Source organism: Rattus norvegicus, chromosome 1, assembly GCF_036323735.1.
Source record: "Rattus norvegicus strain BN/NHsdMcwi chromosome 1, GRCr8, whole genome shotgun sequence".
NCBI classification, from domain to species: Eukaryota; Metazoa; Chordata; class Mammalia; order Rodentia; family Muridae; genus Rattus; species Rattus norvegicus.
In genome coordinates this window covers 48,245,474-48,270,688 of record NC_086019.1, presented here as the reverse complement: position 1 = coordinate 48,270,688, position 25,215 = coordinate 48,245,474, and the positions used below count along the sequence as shown (strand labels likewise).

Sequence of the window (25,215 nt, the reverse complement as noted above, 5' to 3'; positions counted from 1 at the left end):
GGTCTGCATGTCCTTCAGAAAGCTGTGTGTTGCTCCACCTATGGACGGGTGATGAATGGCCGGTAACTGTTCAAGTGCAGCTCCTGGGGGGGGCAAATGCTTGTAGTAGTGACTACTGCAAGGAACAGTGAGTTTGTGAGGAGACAAAAACCTCTTCTATGTGTTCTGAATCAGCGAGAGGTCAAGATGGCATAGCATTATATGCCTTTCCGATGTACAGACCTAACTGTATTCCTGAGGGGTGACAGAAGAGTGGGCAGTGACATGTATGTAGTATGTATGTAAAGTCTTCTACCCCACACTATAGCCAACCTTGTATAAAGTGCCATTTTCCACAACCAGAAACAAGGATTCCGAGAGTACGACACTCATATACCACACATGCTGTAGGAGCTTTGTGTCCTTGTGTCCAGAGGGGCTGCACCAGACACAAGGGAGAGAGGAGGCAGCAGGGGGCACCTGCTGAAGGCAGCCAAGAGGCAGCCTTGACCTACTCCACTGGCTGTAGCCTATGGCATCCTCCTGAAAAGCTGCTGGAGGAGCGTTCTTAGTGACCTGTGACATAGAGTGTAGCGCTGCCGGCTTTCATTACAAAGGGAAACCAGGACCTCTCAGGGGTCAAATGTAGAGTTACCTTACATGGTTTTCATTTAAGTTAATCTGCATTGTAAATTCCCAATATATAGAATTTGATTAACTCATGATGATGATCAAGTCTAAGAAATATTCATATTTAAATTCTGTAATATGGAGTCTTCCACTAGCAGCCTCCAGATGAAGATGTAGAACTCTCAACTCCTCCTGCACCATGCCTGCCTGGATGCTGCCACACTCCCACCTTGATGATAATGGACTGAACCTCTGAACCTGTAAGCCAGCCCCAATTAAATGTTGTCCTTTATAAGACTTGTCTTGGTCATGGTGTCTGTTCACAGCAGTAAAACCCTAACTAAGACAGTATCTGTATCTGTCTGAGTCAGCTGCTGGGTGGGGTCTCTCAGAGGACAACCATGTTAGACTCCTGTCTGCAAGCATAGCAGAGTACCATTAATATGGTGCTTGCCCAAGGGATGGGTCTCAAGTTGGGCTGGTTGGCTATTTCCTCAGTCTCTGCTCCATCCCCTGTCCCTGATTTCTTGTAGACAGGGTAAATTTTTGGGTCAAAAGTTTTGTGGAGTGTGCTCTACTGGGGTTCCTGCCTGGCTACAGGAAGATGGCCTCTTCAGGTCCCTAACTCCAATGTTGTGTGTCAAAGCTAAGGTCACCACCATTGATTCTTGGGCACCTCCATTATCCCAGGTCTCTGCCATGCCCTGGAGATGCCTCCTACATCCCAACCTATATCAGTAGCAGATTTCCATTCTTTCTCATGACCATCTTGCCATTTCTCCTGTCCCTTCCCATATCTGCCCTTCTCCTGCCCAGCCCTCCCCCCTCTGTCTGTCACTTATGATTATTTTATCCCCCTTCTCAGTGAGAGCCCAGCATCTTTACTTGGGCCTTCCTTGTTATTTAGCTTCTTTGGGTCTTTGGAGTGTAGCATGGGTAGACTGCATTTTATAGTTAATATCCATGAATGAGTGAGTATGTACCATGAATGAGTATGTATGGACCATGAATGTCCTTTTGGATCTGGGTCACTTCACATTTTTAGGATGATAGTCTCAAGTTCTATCCATTTGCTGGCAAAATTCCTGGTGTTTTGTTTTAAAAGCTGAACTTCATTGTGTAGATGTTCCACCTGTTCTTTATCCATTTTTCAGTTCAGGGACATTAAGGTTGCTTCCACTTTCTGGCTATTACGAATAAAGCTGCTATAAACATAAAAAAACATTCTGTAATGTGCAAGCTAAATTTGAGCATCCAAATATGACTCGGCCACACTAAGCAGTCTGGCAATGCGATGATCTAGTTCAGTTTCTCCTTAGTAAGTAAGACTGAGGATTAGGCCTTCCTTTAATTGAAAACAACATGGGTAGACTACGGGATGAACGTCAAAGGTTAGCACAGCAAGCATATTACCAGATGTTTCAAGAGGAAATGAAGATGGGGACATGAAGGAAAGGCCTGCATAGAACAAGCCTCTGGAAGACTAACCAGGCTACTGACAGTCAGTCTCTTGCAGAGTTGGGGGACCAGGTGCACCCCTCCTCTGGGAGGGAAGAATGCACTGAGTCTTCAGACTCAGATGGGACTTTTAAGAATGAGGCTGGAAGCCCTGGGTCACGGTGACACTGGACGCCCATGTGGGACTCTCAAATGGCTAGCACGCTGACAGTTTCTGACATTTACACCTCATGTCCCTGGAACTGAGATAGTTGTAAAATTACCATGCAATTCACAGTCCTGGAGCAGCACACACTTCAGCTGAGTATCATTTGAAATTTGCTTTGGCTGGATTTGTGAGAAAAGAAGGAAAATCTAAGACTTAGAGGGGGGTCTCGTTACCTTAAAGAAAGGCCTTAAACCTTTCTGAAGATACCTTTTCCAAAGTAACTGGAGATTAAACTCCTTAGATTGGTGACAACAGCGTAACACTGCAGTGCCAGCTCCAGCCCATGCAGCTGCATGTGGTGGTCTGCGCAGACTCCAGATGCACTTACACGAGTGGCAACTGGTGCGAATCCAGCCTCAGTCACTGTTGCCTGCCTGAAGGCTGCTTAGTCTAGTGAATGGAGCTAGACCCTTGGTTCTGGCAATAAGGGACAGTCGTTAAAAAATATCTAAGAGCCACACAGTGGTAGCTCACGAGTTTAATCCTGTACTTTGGAGGCAGAGGTATGCTGACCTCTGTGAGTTTTGGGCCAGCCTGGTCTACAGTGTGAGTTCTAGGACAGTAAGGGCTACACAGAGGAAACTTGTCTTGAAAAAACAAAACAAAACAAAAAAAAAAACAAATAAAAATTCGAGGCTGGTCAGTGCAGGATGCTTTTCTAGGGAAGACAAGCAAAGTAAAAAGGCTATGAAGACCAAACTGGTTTTTGCCCTCTTTTTTCCAAAATCATCATTAATAATTAATGTTAATTACATAATTCCCTTCTATTTGCAGAAGTGAGTCCCTGAGGCCCTCTCTCCTTGTAAACACTTTGCAAGGGTAGTTATTACATGTGTTTGCTTGAAGGTGGCAAAGTGTTATTTCATAAAATATGCTGTAATTAAACACACGTTTAGCTTGGTTTCTTATTTGTATACCTAATAATTCAATTTTATAGCATTGCGATATATTTCTAACACCCCATCTCTTCTGTACCTCCCAGCAATTATACTCCCAATCTCCTTCACGTTTCTTCTTCATTGTGAATTTTAAATTTTAATTGATTTTTTTTTTTTGAGTCAGAGATTCACTTTGTAGCCTGGGGCTGAGCTTAAACTTGTAGCCATCCTCCTGCCTCAATGATTACAGCTGTGAAACACCATGCGTGGCAGGTTCCTGAGTATTTCTGATACTTCTCCATTCCTAAAGCTCCAAGATGCTATTCCTGGAGGGAAACATCAGACTCTCATCTCCCAATACTCACTGTCTGAGTGCACATGGGAGGGGAGGGAACCTGACTGCAGCCCTAGAGGGAGGCAGGAGCTTGTGGCCAAAGTAGCCTCTGTAATCCCTCACCGTGGGTTTGAAGCCTGGGCCTGCCTGTGGGTACAGAGAGCACACAGGTCAACCTGTCCCAGTCTGGTTTTCTCACCTGCGAAGTGACGATGGGTCACTCAGAACAGCCACTGCAGAGAGGATGTGTGTACCTGTGCTGGCTTGGTCTCTTCCTTAGAGAAGCAGAGAAAAGCTGTCTGCTCCCCTGGCTCGAATGTGAGCCCTGCTCAGCACATAGCCCGTGCTCAGTGGTGTGTATGGTAGGTATTGCTTTGTTCTTGTTTTCCCCAGACAGTATCTTGAGATGTAGCCTAAGATGGCCTCAAATTACAGTGATTCTCCCGCCTCTGCCTCTGCTTCCTGCGTGCTGGGTTATAAGCACGGGCCACCACATCCGGTCCCAGCTTCCTTGGCTAATCGGTTTTGTGGATGCTACATCTCACACTAAAATGGGCCAAAGCAGCTGGAAAATGTCTTCCCCCAGATGAAAGTCGTCATGCTAACAGACTGAGGGATAAGACTAAGGACCTGTCTTTCACGTCCGTGTCTGTCTTACTGCATGCAACCTTAACAAGGCAGCAGCCAACTTCTTTACTGAAAGTGTGAATACTCGTGAGGAAGAGGGGAGAAGTCTCTTACGGTGGTGGTTGGTGGGGTCTCTGATTAACAGACATTCCAAGGAGGAACACATAGCAGGACATTCCCTGCTTGCTTGAACATGCCAGTCTACATGGCCTGTGTCATTTCATGTCCTTTAAACAAGAGAGGGGCCTGGGATTTGAACTCGGGCAGAGCCTAGACATTAGTTTTAAGCTCCCTAGTGCCACTGTGGCCCCTAGGAGGGGTCATCTCTCTGGGAGGAATGGTGGTATTGATGCCACACAGGATGACAAGGCCAGAGGGCCTGAGCTGGAGGGGCTGGTAGAGGCCCTTCCTTATTCAGGAGCACACAGCAATGTGGGAACACCAGCCTTACTTTACTCCAGCAGCTCCTTGCTGTCTGCTTGTTCCAATAAACCCACAATGGGCCTTCCTGATGATATACCCCATTGATGTTATGGAAAAGGCCCTGGACCAGGAAGCAACTTACTTCCAAGGAGACATAAATATGTCCTTCTGGGAGAGAAGGAAGTCATAGGAAGAGCTCATGGTTTCTAAGATGCAAAGCAGTTTTTATGAGCATTTGCCTGGCTCAGTGCTCTTAAAGGAAGGATAGTCCAATGCACTGACTTGGAGAATCTACAGGATTTACTAAAAAAAAAAAAAAAAAAAAAAAAAAAAATTCATTCCTCAGCTGTGGTCTTCCCTGATCTCAACTCCTACAGCAGAGCCTGCACCTTATACACATAGAATTTCTCAGAGATCCAAGGAAACCCAAGCGCCAAGCTCATGTGTGAAGCCTGCAGGATACTGCATGAAGCTCAAATGGTAGCCGTGGTTCTGAGAGCAGGGCTCAGCCTTATCCAGTCACATAGCAGGAACGGCCCACAATTCTGTACCTTCACAGTTTACAAATACTTGTCCAAGCTTCTTCCATGATAGCTAAGGAGCCCAGCTTTGGTTGTTGTGAAGAGCTTGCTTGGGCCTGGTGTGGGGTAGGCACGTGGGATCCCACAGTGGCCTGGCTTGGGGCCCACCTCAGCTCTGCTACAAACTGCTGCCCGTCACTCCTAGGCTTGCAGTGCTATCGTGGAAGACTTCGTGACATGCTATGAGTTCAGTCATGCTAACCCTAAGTCTCTGTCCATCTTGGCCACATGCAAGTGAACAAAGCAGGACGGGACCACTCGGAAAGGGTTACTGGGTGTCCTAAGAGTTTTCCTAGCACAATAAATCAATGTAGAGTAAAGAAATTGCCACATCAATAGCTCCAAGAACACCTCATAAGGAGGGAGTGGGGGGGGGGGGAGAGAGAGAGAGAGAGAGAGAGAGAGAGAGAGAGAGAGAGAGAGAGAGAGGCAACACACTGGTGACACACTGCTTACAGACTGAGAAGGACTGGCTACTGAGAAAGCCAGGGTCTCCAGGACACTTGCTGATCCTCAGAAATTCCCAAGGGCTGGCAGGCCAGCCACTAGGAACCTCAGCTTGTTTACTATGGAGACGGCGATCCCAGTAACACAGGCTTCCTGTGGGTAGGCCCAGCTCTGATTGCAGGACAAACTGGACAGTTGTCTTAACTCTGCTGAATGTTCTGGCGTTCTCAGATACAAGGACTTCCAGCACCTGTGCCAGATTACATCAGTCTTCCCAAATGATCCATTAATGTCTAATTTCAGTACACACAATATATGCAGGAGGATAATTTAAACGCTTTACAACCCAGCAGGGCTCTCCATACTCCTAACACTTCCAGGAGGGCACCATGGGAAATGTGGGTATGGCCCTGCATATTTCCCTCCCCCCTCCTCCCTTCCTGCCTCAGGCCTGCATCCCTGGCAGGGTGTGTTCTGTAAGGACGCAAGGGTCAGGTTAGGGGGCTCCTGCACATGTGCTGTAGCACCTGAGGGAAGCCCAGACCTTGGACTGGACACACTCCACTAAGCAGGAAGCTTGTGGTCTTAGGGCAGCTACCAGTGTGTGTGGGGGCTGTAAACCTGGGCCAAAGTTTAAACTGGAGACGTTCTGGGGATGTATGAGGCTATGCCTTTCTATACCATCATGGAACCGAGTCTACTCCTTAGTGAACAAGCTCAAATGTGAGCAAGCACTGAGCACTAACCATCACGGGTTCACATTAACCTCCTTGTCCACCATAGCAAACAACAGGCTGTATGTTTATACCACTAAAACCTCGGCAAGGACATTACGAAAACCCTACCACCTTCCACCATGCATTTTGGAGAATGTCTTGCTTTGTTACCTTGGGGTCCATACTGGCTCATCTGTGGACCATACGTGCCACTTGAGTTACTCTGCTGAAAGTTACTGATTCCAGGATGCATCTGGCCCCCAGGAGAAGGGTGAGGTGACATGGATGGTCCTGTCTGCTGAGGTCCGTACTGAGACATCTGAGGGTTTCTCTGTGTGCCTGCCATAAAACCTACATGGGAACGAAGAGAAACACAGAGAGGCAGGTGTCTTATCACTGCTGTGTACACAGTGCCCAGGGGATTGTGTAGAAAGTAGATGGGGAGAGACTTGGTACCACCAGACTCCCATACAGAAACTCCAAAGGCATCTCAAAGCAAGGGTGGAGCCTGGGAGGGTGCCCTGAGGACACCCTGGCTGTAATCCTCAACTCTCACTTGAGCTTCTGGAGCACCAGGAGTCAGTGGTCTTGATGAAAGGAAAGTCACAGGAGGTGGGGAGGGGCAGTTAGTCTAACACCACCTTTGTAGATGATCCACAATGCAACAGTTACAGTGGGGCAATCTTCACTCATGCCAGCTTGAGCAGGGCATGTGCCCTCTCTGTGGAGTACAGGTCTATGGCCCCATCCCACTTCCCTTGCACTCTTAGCTCTCTTTGCCCTCCTCAGACAGCTGTTCACTGGATTCCTAATCAGCTTGAGGACCTTGGAGGAGCCAACTCACAGTGCCCCTGCAGGGATCCCAGCCCCTCTGTGCTCTGCACCTCTGGCCCAGAGTTTCCAACTCCTACCCTTGAATCTGCTCTGCCAGTCATATTTCCCACCCTTTGTGTGATGTCATTATAGGCCTGGAAGCTTCTGTCCCTTCGTCCTCTCTGTCACACATTTGTGCCAATAGCCTGCCTTGATGATGAGGTACTCCTTGAAGGGCTCCTCTCTTCAGTCCTGTCTCTGCAAAGCCTACTCCGAGCTATGGTCTAACTACCTACAAGCCCCTTCCTCTTATTCTTCCCTACAAAGCTGCAAGGCAACTTTCAGGACTGAAGAGAAGTTATCAGAGAAAATCCTTCACTTGCGTGCATAAAGCCCTGGGCAGCTTTCCTCACTCTGGGCCTACAATGCATGGTCTGCTGGAGGGCTGTCACACTGACCCTGGACTATAGCTTCTCTTCCTCCTCCACAATGTCCTCCGCTGGCCTACCTGTCCTTCCCAGAAGATGATATCAACCAAGGCTTACTCTCTCTTGCCCCTACTCCTTAGATGTCTCTCTGTGTGCTTAGTGCTTCTATTGCTTTTCTTGGCTGCCCAAACTCAGGTTGAGTCAGCTTTACCATGCCTTCCTCAGATGCCTTCACAGTACTTTTCGCAGCCTGTACGGGCTGCATTATTAGTGTCTGACCATGGGCATGTTGTGTGCGTATGCATTTGTCTGGGTGTATCTGTTTGCACATGACGTGAAGGACTGAAGTTGACACTGCGTGTCTATCTTCCTTTATCAGCCTCATCTACCGAGACAGAATCTCCTGCTGACCCAGAGCCTGGCAGTTCCAGCTAGCTCAGCTTGCCTCAGGAATCCAGCCTCACCTCCTGAGTGCTGGGATTAGAAGCACCTGCCATATCTACCTGGCTTTTATGTGTGTTCTGGTAATCCGGCATGCCTTCATGCTTAGATGGAAAGTGTCATGGAGCCATTTCTCCACCCCCTAGGACAATTTTTCGTTTGTTTATTCCTTCTCTTATTTACTAAGAAGGTCCACAAAAGTAAAAGCCACGTCTCACTCAGTGCTTCAGCCTAAGTGTCCTGAGTGGATGCACATAGGATGCGCCCAGATCCTTTCTCCACAGTTTCTCCCTGGGTCTCCCTGCACAGCTTGCACCTTGTGTGCTCCTGCTTCTGCTTCCTGCATGTGAGGACAGGCAGAGGCAGCACCACATCCAACCACAACTGCCTTTTGACATCTGCACGGACACTCGAGCGCGACTCCGGAGCGTAGCACAGCAGGGACTTGATAAATAGGTTTTTAAATGCACCAAGAAAACATGTATTTAAGTTATTCAGAAATGTGATGAGTCGCTTAGGCCAACAGAAGTGTGTGCTCAGAGTAGCACTGACAAAGGGAGCCATGGACAAGTCTCAAGAGCAGTGTTGGGTGAGTTTCTCAGTGGAGGCCCTGGCGGGGCAGAGGCAGCTGTGCCTGCGGGAGCCTCTGTGGAGCCTCTGCAGCTGCAGGGAAAGGCAGAGCTGCCTGAAGGCGGTGTAAGCCGGGGAAGCAAGGTTACAGGGTGACAGACACCACGGTCTGTAAGAACAAAGTGAGAGTGTTTAACATGGCTTGTGCCTCAGGAGACTAAAGTGAAAGCAGGGGCAGCTTTCTTCTTCTTATCTGATTTAATCTACTTATAAAGAGAAATCTTATGGAATCGGGCTCTGCTGGCAGCTCCTAGAAATGTTTGCTTTGCCAATCTGAAAGCAAACAGGCATCAGAGCACCAAAGTTACTGTAAGTGGCTGCATCTTCAGACATTATAAGAAACAGCAGCCAAGCTTCACTGGAGAATTCTCCAGAATTTTCAGAATTCTGGTTAATAAAAACGTTGCTCAGTACCATGGTGACTGGGTGCAGTGGCTTCCCTCTTGGAAGGTCAGGACAGCAACAGTGGTCCTTTTAGCACTCGACTGTTCCTCACCTGTGAAGGTGCCACTGCTTAAGGACTCACTTGATACCCCACCAGACCTTACAGCCACTGTGGCTGCTGGGACGTGCCCTGTGGCTGGAAGTTGGTCATAAAGGTTCTAAGAAGTCTTGCCTCAGCAAGTTACCGAATTTTTGGGCATTTACTCAATCCATAAAGATACATACATCTGTTGACATTTCTGCTCAAGTGAATTCAAATTATCATCTGCATTGTGTAGAAAACAAAATTTGTACAAAAGGCTTTATTTAAAAGGAGGCAGAGTGCAAAACATAAATCCTGGGGACTGTGACAACATCAAAATCCTATAACTTAAGAGACAAAGCTCTACGGGGTATGGCCTCTACCTCCCATGTAGACATTGGGATCAGAAAGCCAATTTTCCCTGTGGTCTTTTAAAATGTTTAAATTATAAGGAGTTCCTTTTCTTCTCTATGGCCTCATGCAGGATGTGGCAAACATTCTATTACTGAGACACATGCACACACACACACACACACACACACACACACACACACACACACGGTGGGGGGGGCGCACATTCTATCACTGAGCCACACAGGCAGTCCAGCAGAGCTTCTTAAAATCTTATTTTTTTTCTGTAGGAGTCACCCCTTTCCCTTTGCCTGTGCCCTACCACTCCCCTGACTTGTCTTAGCAACCACCAACTGGCTATACTGGGCTGTGGGCAGAAGGTCTTGTTCCAGGGTTGTGCTGTTAGCAGCTCAAAATCTAGTTGGAGAGTCAGAGGTTTAATGAGTATACTGTAGTGCACATTCACTGCAACTCGTGACTGGAATCCCTCCCAGGCCGCAGCTGTCTCCTCTGAAGTGAAGATCCCTGTGTGGCTCAACAGAGCCAGCATGGGAAAGAGTTCCCAGCTACAAACACCAAAGCCTTTTGACTGCTGGACAGTCCATGCAAGCAGATACAGTTTCCAGCCAGAAAGAATAAGTCAGTGCTATTTCTGCATCTGTCTTACTTCTGTATGTGGAATCTGCATCACCTGGGCACTTAGGTGTGCACACATTCCAAGGGGTTTAGGAAGGGTACATCCTAGAAAGCAACCTACTTGTTCTGCTTCCCAAGGGGCTCCTGCCTAGGGTGGCCATTGCTTCAGTGTATTCTCTCTGAGGCACTCATGTGTACGTGCATGAGTGTACACGTGTGTGTGTGTGTGTGTGTGTGTGTATGTGTGTGTGTGTCTGTCTGTCTGTGTTGTATTTTCTACTTTTATTCTCATAAGTAAATATGAATACTGGGCAAAGACTCCTTTGAGCTTGGTTCTACCCCTCATCTGTACACATATCTGTTACTGTCTCCTGACCAGTGTCCCTCTCACAGACAGCAGTGATCTCCCAGCAGACAAGGGCTTACAGTTTTCTCTGTAGTTTGCAGAAAGTGAGACTGCCGGCCAGATACTGCCACAACAGCAGAGTGATAGGACTTTGGATACTTCCTCCATGTGCATCATGAGGTCTGAGGCGGAGTGGTGTTTGAAGTTAGAAGTCAGCAAAAGGCCCACACAGCGATGTCTAATTCACTCACAGCTACACGCCAGCACCAACCCTTATGAACCTTTCTAGTTGTTTCTATTTGGCAGTGAGGGGAATGGGACTCAGGACCTAATATATTATGGACATCTACTACTGAGCTACACTCCCAGTTCCTAAGACTTCCAACATTTAAACACTGATGGAATCCTGACATAATCTTATAAAAGCATTGGTGAAAAGTGAGACAGAAGCTGCTGGAAACAAGGAGTTTCTACTCTGTCTAAGTATAGAAACAACACATACATGTTTATTTTTGTTTCCTCATTTGTGAAGTGGGGACAGTTTTATTTGCCTCACAGGAGTGCTGCGATCGAAAAATATATCATCATAAACACCCTAGCAGCGAAAGTTCCCAACAAAGACTGCTGATGGCAACTTGCCTGTCCCCAAGGCGTCAGCAGGAGAGGAGGTCTGGGCCAGAACAGCATGGTTTAGGGTTAGTTCTGGTGTCCAGGTCAGCTGTGTAGACAGACGGCCATCAGATCCTTAACACCTCTGGCCTCTCCCTTCTCATCTTAATAGTTTGAAGCTTGACAATGGACTAGCAGGCTCTCATTAGCTAGCTAGTTAGCACCCCCCTAACTCCCGCCCTCGATTTTTTGAGACAGGGTTTTTCTGTGTAGCCCAGGTTGTTCTGGAACTTGCTCTATAGACCAGGCTGGCCTCTAATTCAGACATCTGCCTGCCTCTGCCTCCTGAGTGCTGGGATTAAAGGTGTGTTCCACCACTGCTCAGCTTCTAGTTAAGCCATCATTCTAGTCAGACACATTTTCTCCTGCAGTGTAAAGGTGGGCTGCTGGTGGACTCGATATGTCCATAGTTTCCATGAATATTTCTTTGGACTCAGTCTTTGTTTTTGTTATTACTTTAAAATTTTATTGAAGAAAATGGGCATTGTTTTTCACCACCCTCCAATAAGCAAAATAAATAAATAAACACATCAAAATTCAATAGATGTTTTTAGCTATTTATGGTGTTAATATTTATTTGCCTGTGTTTTGCTTTTAGCAAGTTGTTACGGAAGGCTGCTTGTGGCAGCTGGAGAAGAGAGAACCTGACAGCTGAGAGACCGCAGCTGTGCTTGTATTAAGGTGTGAAGTGTCGCTAGCTAGAAGCCAAACTTTCTAGCAAGGCAAGCGTAGAGCTATGGGATGAATCGCCTCTACACTGAGTCACTGTGTGTGGGAAAGGATTAGATGTCTCAACCAAGTATCTAGCAGGAAAAAGTTCACGTCTGGGACAAAGCACTAGACTAGTAACTACTTATTATATAATGTTCCTTAGAAACTGATGAAGATTAACTTTAGATATTCCATCCGCATGCACATACACACACACTCGCGCACACACACATGCACACACAGACACATGCATACACAGACACATGCACACACACATGCACACACACACATGCACTGCCTCTGGGCCCTGCACCACATCTACATGTCTCATAAATGCCTGCTTTCTCCCATGGCAAGTGAAGACTTCTGACACAAAAATCATGGGCTTTAGGAAGGAGAAATCTGAGTAGCCCCGGAGGGATGTACACCTTCTGATCTGCCTCCACGAGCTTCCATCGGGAGCAGGGCCGGGGTGGGGGCACTTCCTTCCTTTCCTTGGTTCTGGGATCCTTCTGAGAGTCAAGTAAGCAAAGAGCCCGAGAAAGCACACTATTGTGTGGGAGAGCCCTGAGGTTACTAAACAAGGAACCACTGCGATTCCTGTGAGTGACCAACTGCACGGCCAAGCTGGCTGGCCTGGCTCCTGACAATGGTGCAGGAACCTCCCTGCATGCCTCATTACACTCTAGCCTTCACTAACTATAGAGAAAGAGAGGAGACCTTTCTGCGTTCAGACTTTAATGTTTGACTGAATAGAAAATAAAACCCCAAAGGGGAAAGTGATAAACTGTCAAGGCCTTTTGTAACCCCCACTTTAATGTACACATGTGTGCAAGTGTGTGCATGAGCATATGGACGTATGTGTGGGCCTGAGCCTGACTGCTCTCCCACCCTCCCTATTCACTGATACAGGTCTCTCAGTCAAACTTGGGGTGGTCAATACGGCTATACTCACTGGCCAGCATTCTCTGGGGACTCCCTGTTTCTAAATTCAAAGGTTGGAAGTACAGATAGGTTACTGCACTCACCAGGCAATATGTGGGTTGTGGGGATCCAAACTTCATGCTTATATAGCAAGAGCCTGAATCACTGGGCCACCTATTTCCTCTGCCTCTTTAATTTTATATAGTATGATTAAAAGCAGTATATCTTAGCTAACAATGACTTTATTAAGTGCTGGATACTGGGCAAGGTCTTGTGTTCTGGAAGATAAATGGGTCATATATTGTTCACCCTTAAGGAACAGTCTCTCTGGAGGGAGAGACACACATAGCCAACTCAGGATGGGACAGGTAACGTGGCACAGTGAGAGCAGGGCAGCTGCTACAAGCCCTGCAGAGGCAGCCTTTCCTATAAGTCCTGCTGACCTTCACTGGGCTTGAGGGGCAAACCAGAGGCATCCTGCATTAAGCATACTCCTCTGGCCACCGATGTCGCCAGTGATCTTTTATTTGGTTAGTTCCTTTTAATGCTTAGTTGAACTCTCCCAGCTCTTGAATGCCAACAAGAGACCATAGCCGCAGGGGAAAACACAGGGCCCTTTTCCCATCTGGCCTCTAACCGGCAGCCTCAGAACCATGCCTGCCTCTTGCTGGCTTTCTTCTGTGAACAAGAGAACCTTGGTTGTGTGAATGGCCGGGGCTGGCCTTCAGGGACACTCTGACCTGTCTTCTAGCACTTAACTTTAGGGACCATCACTAGAGTAAGTTCACAGACTATTTGCCCAGCCTGCTGTTGACTGCTCCCCAGAAGTGGGCAGGCTTGAAAGCCTGGCATACACCTTTCACCGAAGCCCTACTCTGCTATCATCACACACCCGGCTCCTGTGAGACTCACAAGTATCTGCAACTGTTACTTGGCCAAGTATTGGTGAGCACGTCTCATGTTCTAGGTAAGGTGCTCTTCCCAGAGGTAACACTGTCTGACATGTTATAAACACCGTTTCTGTGAAGACAGCCACATTAGTAGCTCATTGAAGTTTCAAAGCATCCTGAGGACTGTGGCTTGCAGAGGTTCCTTTACTACTCATGGACATACCTAGGTCACAGCTCGTAAGGGACATTTTATACCACACAGACTTAAATGCCCAGCATACAGCTATAGGGGACACTTTATCCCCTCACTGACGTATGCTCAGGAACATGTGCACATTTTATTTATTCATGTGCCTTTATGGCCCCAAAAGGCTTCATCACTATTATATGCAAGCTGCAGTCAGATGGGAAGAGAAGCCCACCAGGGGAGGCACAGTGAGACAAACAAACTCTGCTCAGTGGCCTCTACTGAGTGCTGTCATGGTCATGGACTCCCACCCACATGCTCCCCTACCACCATCTTTGGTCTGGCAGGAAACTATGTGCATCACATGCTTCAATAGCAGCATGCACAGTCTCTATGCTAGAGCAGCCAGCATGCTGACGTGGCGATTTTCTCCTGTAACTGGCTCTTTCCCTCAAACTGTGAGCACCTGAGGCTCCCCTCAGACTGTGGGCACCTGAGGCTCGCCCTCACACTGTGGGCACCTGAGGCTCCCCTCACACTGTGGGCACCTGAGGCTCCCCTCAGACTATGGGCACCTGAGGCTCCCCTTAGACCGTGGGCACCTGAGGCTCTCCCTCAGACCGTGGGCACCTGAGGCTCTCCCTCAGACTGTGGGCACCTGAGGCTCTCCCTCAGACTGTGGGCACCTGAGGCTCCCCCTCAGACTGTGGGCACCTGAGGCTCCCCTCAGACTATGGGCACCTGAGGCTCCCCTTAGACCGTGGGCACCTGAGGCTCTCCCTCAGACCGTGGGCACCTGAGGCTCTCCCTCAGACTGTGGGCACCTGAGGCTCCCCCTCAGACTGTGGGCACCTGAGGCTCCCCTTAGACCGTGGGCACCTGAGGCTCCCCTCAGATCGTGGGCACCTGAGGCTCCCCCTCAGACTGTGGGCACCTGAGGCTCCCCTCAGACTGTGGGCACCTGAGGCTCCCCCTCAGACTGTGGGCACCTGAGGCTCCCCTCAGACTGTGGGCACCTGAGGCTCCCCCTCAGACTGTGGGCACCTGAGGCTCCCCCTCAGACTGTGGGCACCTGAGGCTCCCCCTCAGACTGTGGGCACCTGAGGCTCCCCTCAGACTGTGGGTACCTGAGGTTCCCCCTCAGAATGTGGGCACCTGAGGCTCCCCCTCAGACTGTGGGCACCTGAGGCTCTAAACCTTATCTGTTCAGGCAGTTATTGGGTGTAGGGATGGAGCAAACCCAGGACAGGAAACAGGGCTACTTACTCCATTTAAGTATCTGCCAGGTGCCTCTGCACTTCTCCACTGAACCTGCAGTCACAAAGTCTGTGGGTTCTGGTCAGAAAATCCAGAGCAGAATGTGGAGTTACCATATAGCAGTTAGCCTGCTGCCATTCGGACAACTGTGCCTTACTTACATGAGTAAGTAAGAGGTGAAGCTGACGCATGCACACACAAGAGGCTCAGAAGAAATAGCTGCTGTTATTCAGGTATTTCTATATAACCCACCATTTACCTCCACATTTGCAAACTCATCTCTTTGCCAGGTTCTGCTACAAACCACTCACTAGTGAGCGTAAGTCCCGGCAGTGGTTATTTCTCCCAGGTGGAAAGCCATTTCCAAGCACAAGCAGCCTGGGGTCTGAGCCCTAACCTAGGCTGCATGTGGCTGTGCTCCCTTTCAGTCAGTCAGAGCTCAGGGGTGGGATGCCTTATTTACATCACTACCCAGAAAGAACAAAATCCTCCCTAATGGGTGGTTCTAGAAATAACTGGCAGGCCACAATATGTGGGTCAGAGCAGCTAAGCCTGCCAGTGTCAGGCCAGCAGCCCCAGTTCTCACCAGCTCTGGTGACCCATGACTCAAGTGCTCAGATTGAGGGTGGAAAATGGAGGGGGGGGCTGAGAGTCCAGCAAAGACTGCAATTCTGCTAACCCAAGGAACTCATGTACCAGTAGTGTGACAACCATTAATATAACAGGTTAACACTCCTTTAGGTTTTCTGGAGGTGCGAAGGAAGACCAGTGTTTTCTCTGGTGTTGTATCCGTTGGCTGGACATTCTCTCCCCTTAGCTTATGAAAATGATAAATGAGATCCTTGACTTTGTGAAAGAACAATGTTTAAAAACAAACAAACAAACAAACAAACAAACAAACAAACAAACAAAAAAAAAACCAAACCCCAGCGAACTAAAGCTTGCTTGAAGCAACTGGGTCGTGCAGCTATTATAAGCATTTTCCAGATAGCACACGAGCTGGGCCATGAGCAGGAGGAAGGTGGAAGAATCTTCCCCAGATAAGGACACAGCTAACCTCTCAAAGGTCTGTAAAATGTCAAAAGTAGAATGAAGTTACGCTACTCTACGTCATGAACTGTGTGTGTGTGTGTGTGTGTGTGTGTGTGTGTGTGTGTGTGTGTGTGTGTGTGTGTAGGTGGTAGTGGGAAAAACACAGGCAGCTCCCAGTCCACACCAGCAGTGTCAGGCAGTCAGTGATGGGCTAATTAAAATAACCACACACAGGAATCTATCTCCAGTCCTAAAAGCATTTGTAAACTGAAATTGAAAATAACGAAGGTGAAGGCAGGGACTTTATGAAGCTGAACTGGAAGGAATTTTAACCAGGCCCTTGGCATTTGACAGTCTATCACTGTCCTATTCATGGGACAAATTCTGCAAATCTTGTTGGAGAAAAAGAGTGAAGTGTGAAAGCTAACCCTGAATCATGGCGTGTGATACAGGATGTGAGCTGCGAGGAAAGCTTGGCCTGAGTCACGCTCACATTCAGTTGCTTCACCAAAGGCAGCAGGGCACAGAAGACTCTGAAGCCACTGAAACCCAAGCATGCTCGCCCTTTGTACTCAGACAAGCTATCTTCATGCTAGCATCTGCTAAAAAGGCCTTGTTCCTGCACGCTAGTTCAATAGAAGACGCCACACCACATGTGTGACGTGGGAGTCACACGTGGCACCACCACAGCATAGTGTCTCAACTAGAAAAGCAGACAGGGCCACTTCTCTCCACAAACAGGTGTCACCTTCCCATCTGGAGAGAAAAATAGATTGTAAGAAACATTCTTGTTTTTTTTTTTTTTTGTTTTTTTTTTTTTTTTTGCTTCTTTTTTTTCGGAGCTGGGGACCGAACCCAGGGCCTTGCACTTCCTAGGTAAACGCTCTACCACTGAGCTAAGTCCCCAGCCCCAGAAACATTCTTGTTACATTTTAATATCCTCAGTGTTCATTTGCCTGCCTGCTTCTCTTCACAACATGAACTACTCCAAGGAAGTCGGAAACTAATGACCCGTGCAAGGCTTTAACCCGGCCCCCTGTGCTGTGGCAGCTGTGCCATTAGGTTAACAGGCAGAGTGGCACTCTCTCCTCCCCTTGCTACTGTAGAGTTCCACACACAGGCCTCACAGCAGCCTCTAGGATGTCCCTGCCCACCCACTCCTCTGCTGACTTACATCCAAACTTACATCATCTATCACTGGGTAAATTAGAGCCAGGGAAGGGTCAGACTGATTACCCAGATGGTAAATGGGCACAAAGCATCCAGCCTTTCTCTGTGCAAATGTCTACTGAAAAAGTTGTCTTCAGAGTTGAGGGCCATGAGGGTGTATATTGCACTGCTGAAAGAATCAAGCATAGTGTGGCCACAGCATCCTGAGTATTCCTGATCACACCCACAAACATAGTGTGGCCACAGCATCCTGAGTGTTCCTGATCTCACCCAGAAAGACAAACAAGGCTCTCTGGGGTCTCACCCCCTCTCATCCACGCAACCTACACGAGGGTCATCACGTTCACGACCAGTGCCCTGCACCACCCTTGAGACACAAGGCCTTCTCTACGGGCAGGGTGTCCAAAGGACAATCCGAGCTTTTTATGTATGAGGAAGCCTTTCACCGAATGTCCAAGGTCATAACATCATTAAATGTAAAGACTGCAACTAAACCCAGGACTTCTGACCCTCAGTATCTGCAGATGAGACGGAGAGTCTGCACATGGGGGAGACAGCCACAGCCCTGGCCTCCAGTGTAACTATAGCTTATAATGCTCCAACGTTACCCATTTGTGAGTGGTCAAGAGGGCTGCCAGCCTCAGCTTATGGCACTCAGCCTATGGGGGAGAAGACCCACCATGCAGAGGCTTCTTCATTTACCTCGTACCTGGCAAGCACTGACTCTGAAGCTAAACACAGGTCAGTGATCTGGACCTAAAGTTAGTGAGAGCCAGGCAGGCCCTTGGCAGCTTATAGAACTAGTGTACACAGAATTTCTAAGACAGGTTAGTGTGCACAGATACACATGCAAGGAACGCGCCTATAACATAAAATGTAAACAAGAGAGAAAACAACAACAACAACAACAACAACAACAACAACAACAACAACAGAATCAACAACCCACACCTAAGCCGTGAAGGGCCAACCGTAACCACCAAGGTGTCTCTGTAGCACCACACAAAGGCATCTCAGGTCATACACCTGTTCTGTTACATGCTTTCCTGGGTCCCAGACTAGTTTATTTATAAGATGCAGTTACTGAGAGACATTACTGTGATGGTGAGGTTCCAGGACAAGTTTCTTTTGTGTGTATGTGATTTTGGTGACAAACAATGGCCACACCCCCCACAATGCTTGGCCATGCAAAATACTTGCAAATTATGGAGATGTACACATTGCCATTGCTTGGCTCTTGGTTGCACTAATCTGACTCAGTTGATCTCAGTCTCTATGACAGCAGGAGTTGTCCTCAGTCGGGCTGCAATGGTGCTCCTTTTTCTCAACAAGGAGAGGAAAGCAAGATCTTTATGTAGGTCGGCACAGAGAGGATGGAGGTTGGGGCTGCTGCTCAACGCTTCTGGAAGACTTCACCCAGGAAGCCTCCCATGTTGATCTGATGCTCACACAACGGTGCCAAAGGACTGCCTCAAGCCACAGAATACATTTTCCAGCGCATCACAGCCAGCGGCACCATCAATTCTGCCTGCGATCCGTGTCCAAGAGGGAAAGTTCTTAGGGGTTCTGTTCTAACCTATCTCAAGGACTAATTAAATCCTCATTACTACCTTCTAATTATTCAAATACTGTGGGATTACACTCAGGAAGTCCCTGCTGGCACACTAGATGAAAAGGGTTAAACAAGCCTTGTTGGTTTTATGAATCCGGCTCTAGTGTAGTCCTTCAGAAAGCCACCAGCACCAACATGAATATTTAACTAGATACCACTGTGAAAATTAAAAGGGAATTCAATTAGAAGGCTTGCAAAAAAATTAATTCTGACCTCTCTACATCTGTCCAAACAAATAAGGCTTCCTTCAGTGTTTCCGCCTAATTGCTAATCCAGTAAAGCAGAAGGCCATTGCTAGTTTCATCGGGCTTACCGTGGGTTAGGGGTTAAAAATGTCACTACTCCAGTGTTAGTATTTATTTATCTAGCCAGATGACTATTCCATATTCTGTCCAAGCCCCCCTGAGAAACAAGTCACACATTAATCAGCCTTTTAAAATTGATCTTTAGAAAGTCAGAGATGTAGACACTAAAAATAAAGAAGAGAGGCTACAGTCAACCGGAGTTCTCGGCGACAGTTTTCATATACTTGTTGCTTTCTGCTGAAATGACTGCAATTCTGCACGCTGTCACATGAGTTCTACAGAGAGATCTGGCTTAAAACAAGAACCAGTAGCAAATGTGTTCTGTTACAGTTTATGTACAGCATCCCCCAACCTACGGTGTTGAGGTCTTGGCTCTGAAGGTGGCACATTCAATCACAGGTTAAACAACTGGATCCGGAAGGCTCTGAGTTAATCACTAACTTATCCATGGACAGATTCATAGATGGTGGCCTTGGGAGGTGACACAAAGTGTGAAGGAGCTAGGGCTCGCTTGGAGGAAGCCTGCTACTGGAGCTTGTCTGTGCAGGCAATATCTTGTCTTGCCCTTGTCCCTGCTTCACTGCTGTCAGGAGGTGAGTGACTCCGCTCCACTGAGGTATCTCCTCTGTGACGTTCTGCCTCCCTCAGGCCCTGGCCGATGGAGACAGGTGAAACCACAAACCCAAATTCACTTCCCACTTCCTGTACAATGGCCTTATCAGATCTTTGTCACATTGACAGGACTTGACAAATGCGTATTATTACAGAATATGAAACTCAAGATTCGACCTTTTTATAAAAGAACAATTACTGAGCTAGTAAAACTTTCAGTGGTGAAAAATTAGACAGAGCTTTATGCTGGAAAACAGGTGAAACTGTAGAGGACACCAGACCACAGTGATTCTCAGCCTTCCCGATGCTATAACCCTACAATATAGTTATTCCTCATGCTGTGGTGACCCCAACCATAAAATTATTTTATTGTTACTTCATAATTATAATTTTATAATTGTTTTTAATCATAATGCAAATAACTGATATTCAACTCTTGTGAAAAGGTTGCTTGACACACATACACCCCCTGCCCCGCACAAGGTCAGGACCCACTGGCTGAGAACTGTTGCTATAGACAAACACGATGAGTTTAAACGGCATCAGAGTTTCTCTCCCTTTAATAACCTACGTTGCCATGTCTGTGTGTAGGTTGGGCTACCTTCCTAACATAGCAGAAAAACAAAACCACAGTGAGTCCTAGCTATGGAGCACAACATGGGGAAAGGACTCTGAGACGGATGCTCTTCAACAGAGCACCAGGTGTGGGGAGTGGAGCTGTGGAGCTTAGACACTCATCCCTTACGTACGTGGGCACTGTAGCAGCCTTCAGACACCAAACTGTTCAGTCCACGAGACTCTGATGTTTGTGGCCTTCTCCTGAACAGGGTGTGCTGCTTATGAAGTTATGAAGAACAGGAGCAAGCAGAAGGGATAATGTCAGTACAAGAGTTAGAAAGAGTTCAGCATCGTGAGCCTGGGGGTAGTTAGCTTCAGGACTGGAGACTTGAGGAGAGGCTCCAAATACTGCCCTCTACAGAGGAGGTGGCCTGCGTCTTTTGTGGGCTTATATTCAGGTGTTGTACAGTCCTTGGCATGAGCGTGTATGTCTTGAGTGTGCATAAGAGGAAGTGAATGTGACATCTTACTACTTCATCTTCAGCTCATTTTAACAAATATGGAAGGGTCGCACTGGTTCTTCCATCCCTGAGCAGCTGAGAAGCTACATTCTTATCTGGTCTCACCGAAACCCATGATTTCAAACAAAGACATTTTGAAAACAGATGCCAGCTATCCACTGTGTATCTGCTCCCTGTGCCTTCTGTCCCTTCCCTAAGGAAGGAGGAAGGTGTTAACTGTAAGGGCAGTGGTGCCACAAGGTGATAAAACAAGGGCCTCTTTATTAGTATTATATCAAATATTACTAGGAGCAAACACTTCTTGAATTTAACAAATGATAATTATTTTCTTTTAAATTTACATTTTTATATCCCCTTCACTCAGTTTTGAAGGGGAATTAACTCGTGTAGGTCAGCCTTATGTAACTTAATAGTTACTTTTAAGCCTGGAAGCTTCGCTTTCACAAAGGCTGCCCAGGAGTGTTTTCAGAGGAGGAGGGCTAGGGATATACTCATAAAATGTTTAGACCTAGTGACTTACAGTATTAATTATTAATTTGCTATTTGAGGAAATGGTTTGTTCTAGCCACCCAGATGACCACATATCCAGCGTATTACTCAAATCACACTAAAGATAACGGGAGATGACAGACACAGTAATGCCTATGCCCAATTCTGCCTCACAAACTAATTTAATTGTGCTTTCCCAGGTGTACCAGGCTTTCATGCCATTTCTCTAACTTTACCAGTTTTAAGGGTTGGGGAATGCTACAGGGGCTGTGAGGCTCCTCTTAGTTAGAGCGCTGCACCTTGTACTGTAGGGCCTCCAAACAAGACATGTCTGCTCTGACTGTTAGCACTCAGCCTGGTCTGAGGCACAGATACCCAGTGCAGGAAAGTTTCCTCTTACTTATGTCTTACTGGCCTAACTACAGACCCAAGAGACAAGCCAGGACTGAGAAGTTTGTACTCCCTCAGCACTGGCAAAGCTGGGAGCTCACCAGCAGTGCCGACTACTGCTCTACCCTAACCTTCCAATAGCAATCTGGGGCAGGCCCAGAAATGGGACTTACAGTGTGCACACGACTCTCTCATGTTTCAAAACCATCCCCAGAAACCCCCAGGAATACTCAGGAGCACCAACACCCACGAGCTTCTGCCTCCAAGCCTGGCAGTGTGGAAAAAGTAACTCATCTGATTCATAAGGAGGAGAGGTCTGGCCCAGAACCAACAGAGCCAGACAGTCCATCATGCTTGGTCCACCTGAACTAGGTTAGGATGACCCCTGGCTCCAGCAGCGCAGCTCCTCTCTACTGTTCCCTACATCTGTCCTAGCATCAAGTGTTCTACCCAACCAAGGACAAAAGGACCGAGGGACACCAGGCCTTGTGAACACCATGGAGTGACATTTAGTACCCAGTAAAGCCACGGAGGGTTTGCAAGTGTGGGAGGGCATCTGCTTGAAAGCACCCTGGAAATGCATGCTCCCTTTCTGACCTACATGCACCCAGCCTCTAGTGAGGGAATCAACATGAACTCTAGTTCATGATCCTTTGGGATCAAACTATGTCGTCTCTCAGGTTGACTCCAGTCTGAAGACCTTACAATTTTATTCAAGATCTTGTAATGTGCTCAAAATTTGCTGGTAAATACCATGGGACCGAGTGACCAGTTAAAGCATGCGCATGTACACACACACACACACACACACACACACACACACACACACACACACACGTAAGTACACTCAGACACACACACGTGAGTTCACATACATAAACACACACATGTACACATACATGTATGTACACTCACAGACACACACACGTGAATTCACATACATAAACACACACATGTACACATACATGTATGTACAATCACAGACACACACAGACACACAGACACACACACACACACACAAAAGCACAGACACTGTCTTATCAGAATGATTATAACATGGGATGAATCTGTGTAGGTGATGTTTCATGGTACTTTGTGAACATTCATTCTTTGGGTCCAGAGTTCCCCTTGGCCAAATGTCACTCAATCTATAAGAAAGGATCCTCTTCGCAGTTGCTGTTACATGTAAGCCTGTGTTCCTTTGACAGGAAACACTGTCTTTAAAAACTATGAAGAGTCACATGTGTGAGCAGCCTCATATAACTTGTCTACAGTGGGAGGGCTGTGTGTCTTGACACTCACCTCTCTCCTGTGGCATTGGGGACTGGCTCAAGGCAGGGTGGGAACTGGATTCTGACTGGCTTCCAGGTGGCTGCGGAGGCATCTGGCTGCCTATAAAACACAGGAGGAAAAGGAGGGTTTATACTTTGCATTAATACTACAACCGCAAGAACCAAGGCACTGACTGTCCACTTTTATGACCACAGAAGGCACAGAGAAGAGAGCTAAAATTATATTTCATTTTCCCCTATAAAGTGAAGATAAGATAAAGATATTTACTGAAAGACCTGATTAAAACAAAAAACAAAAACAAAACAAAACAAAAGAACCCTCAAACCTGCTGCTGAATGGGTTATCAAGCTCACTGAACAAGCAACCAATGGCCGCATCCCACATCCTTCACCACAGCCACAAACCCAGAATGGCCAGCAGAGCTGCACTCTGAACTCATCCCTACTGGACAGAAATGAAAAAGGGCTGATCCTCCTTCCTTCCTCCTCCCTCCTCCCTCCCTCCCTCCTTCCTAAACAATACAGCAACATCGAATCTGTCCAATAAGCAGAGTTTCAGCCTAAGCTCAGAAGGCTTGCCCTAGCAGCTCAAAGCATAAGGCACACTGGCACTGGAGAGGACGTTCTTTTGCAGTTTTGGATTTTTTATTTATTTATTTTTTTTCAGATACAGCAACACCATCTATTTAATTCCTAGTTGTTTAACGTTTACTCAATTTTTCACATATAATGTAAGTTTCTTGAGATGAGAGTCATTTATTTTCATTCCTTGAATACTTCCCTTAGCATGAAGAATATACAATAACTCATAATCTGAGAATATGAAATAAAGGGGAAGAAACTTATTTTATCCATAAAAGAGGGGCATGAATCACGTGGAGGCTGGAGGCATAATTCTGAAACTAAACCGACACCTTGACAATGTTAACTCACTTCCAGGCCCAGAGGTTTAGATACATTGCTAAGGCTAAAGATATGGAAGAATTAGAAAGTACTGGGTTCAACACCACCCTAAGGCCCAAGCATCCAGGGTGAGGGCATTGCTACTTTATGCTCTATCTTCTTCCTTGGTTACAATGAATGACACCTGAAACACCCACATCCAACTTCCCTACATCCCTCTGAGTGGGAGTCACATGGTCATGGTAGCCTATGCTAACTACTTTGTCCCACAGGACCTGCCCTCCCATAGCTGAATCCGTTACTGACAGGAATCATAGCCAAGTGGAAATGGAGACTAATGGCTTCAAGACTGCCACCAGTTCAACCCCACTGGAGGGCAGGTGACACACACGAACACTCAAGTCCTGGAGTCTGTGGGCTGTGACTTATGAGAAACTCTAGTAGTGGCTGTGTGGGACAGCAAGAGGCACGCAGATGAGTTCACCATAGGTAGAAGGCGATAGCTGTATAGATATCACTGGGAAGCAGCCTCCGTTTCTGGAGGAGACACCGTGAGCCATGAAGAGACCCTAGATGTAATCACGGCTAGTTCAGAAGGCCTGGCAAAGTATGGCATGCTCCAACTGGTTCCTCCTTGGGCATCTGCAGTCGCCTAATATTAATACCAAAGAATCAACTGCACAGTATAAGCATTTAACATTCTGGTCTAAAACAACTTCAAGGGCAAACACTGGTCACTGACATGGCTATAGATCTACCAAAATTGCCTTGTAGCCACTGTGGGTTACGTGTTTCCTATAAAATGAAATACCTCATGGCCCCAATCTATAGTCCATTTAGAAATTTAAAGCACTCTGCCAAACCCAGACTCTTAAAAGTGTCACTGGGGAACGAACAAGCTGCCGCAAGACAGAAAGTGCTCACATCATAATGCTCGCTTCTGCATGACAGGCTGGATTCATAGGCTCACAGAGAGAACAAACAGCAACTCTATGTCAACACAGGGCAATATGGCTTCCACTGTGCAGCCTGAGGCACTGCTCTCCCAGCCAATGCACCAAACAAAAATAAAAAGGCTATAAGAGACCCATCCCACCATGCATAAAACATTGGCATAGCCAAGCAGTGCTGTGGGCTGCCTGGTGCCCAGCAATGAAGAAGCACTTTAAATTCACTGTCACCAACCCAGGCAGCTGTCTAGTGCTGAAGAAAAGTAAACAAGTTACTCAGCCTCCCCACTTGCATTCACGCACTCCCTTCCCTTTTAGCCAGTTCCGTAACTCTTACATAACTGTAATTAC

General features: G+C 47.2%; 1 protein-coding gene across 5 annotated transcripts in view; it reads right to left on the bottom strand.

Moving 5' to 3' along the window:
* Nucleotides 1-25,215, bottom strand: part of Arid1b (AT-rich interaction domain 1B) — a 355,595-nt gene that overhangs the window by 58,105 nt on the left and 272,275 nt on the right. For 4 of the 5 annotated variants that reach the window (XM_039099697.2, XM_039099688.2, XM_039099692.2 and 1 more), the window contains 2 exons: nucleotides 23,022-23,111; nucleotides 6,453-6,632 (listed from right to left, as the gene is read on the bottom strand). In XM_039099697.2, coding sequence (XP_038955625.1) covers nucleotides 6,453-6,632; nucleotides 23,022-23,111 — 270 coding nt within the window. The remainder of the gene's footprint in view (nucleotides 1-6,452; nucleotides 6,633-23,021; nucleotides 23,112-25,215) is intronic. The other variant, XM_039099696.2, reaches the window with a different exon arrangement.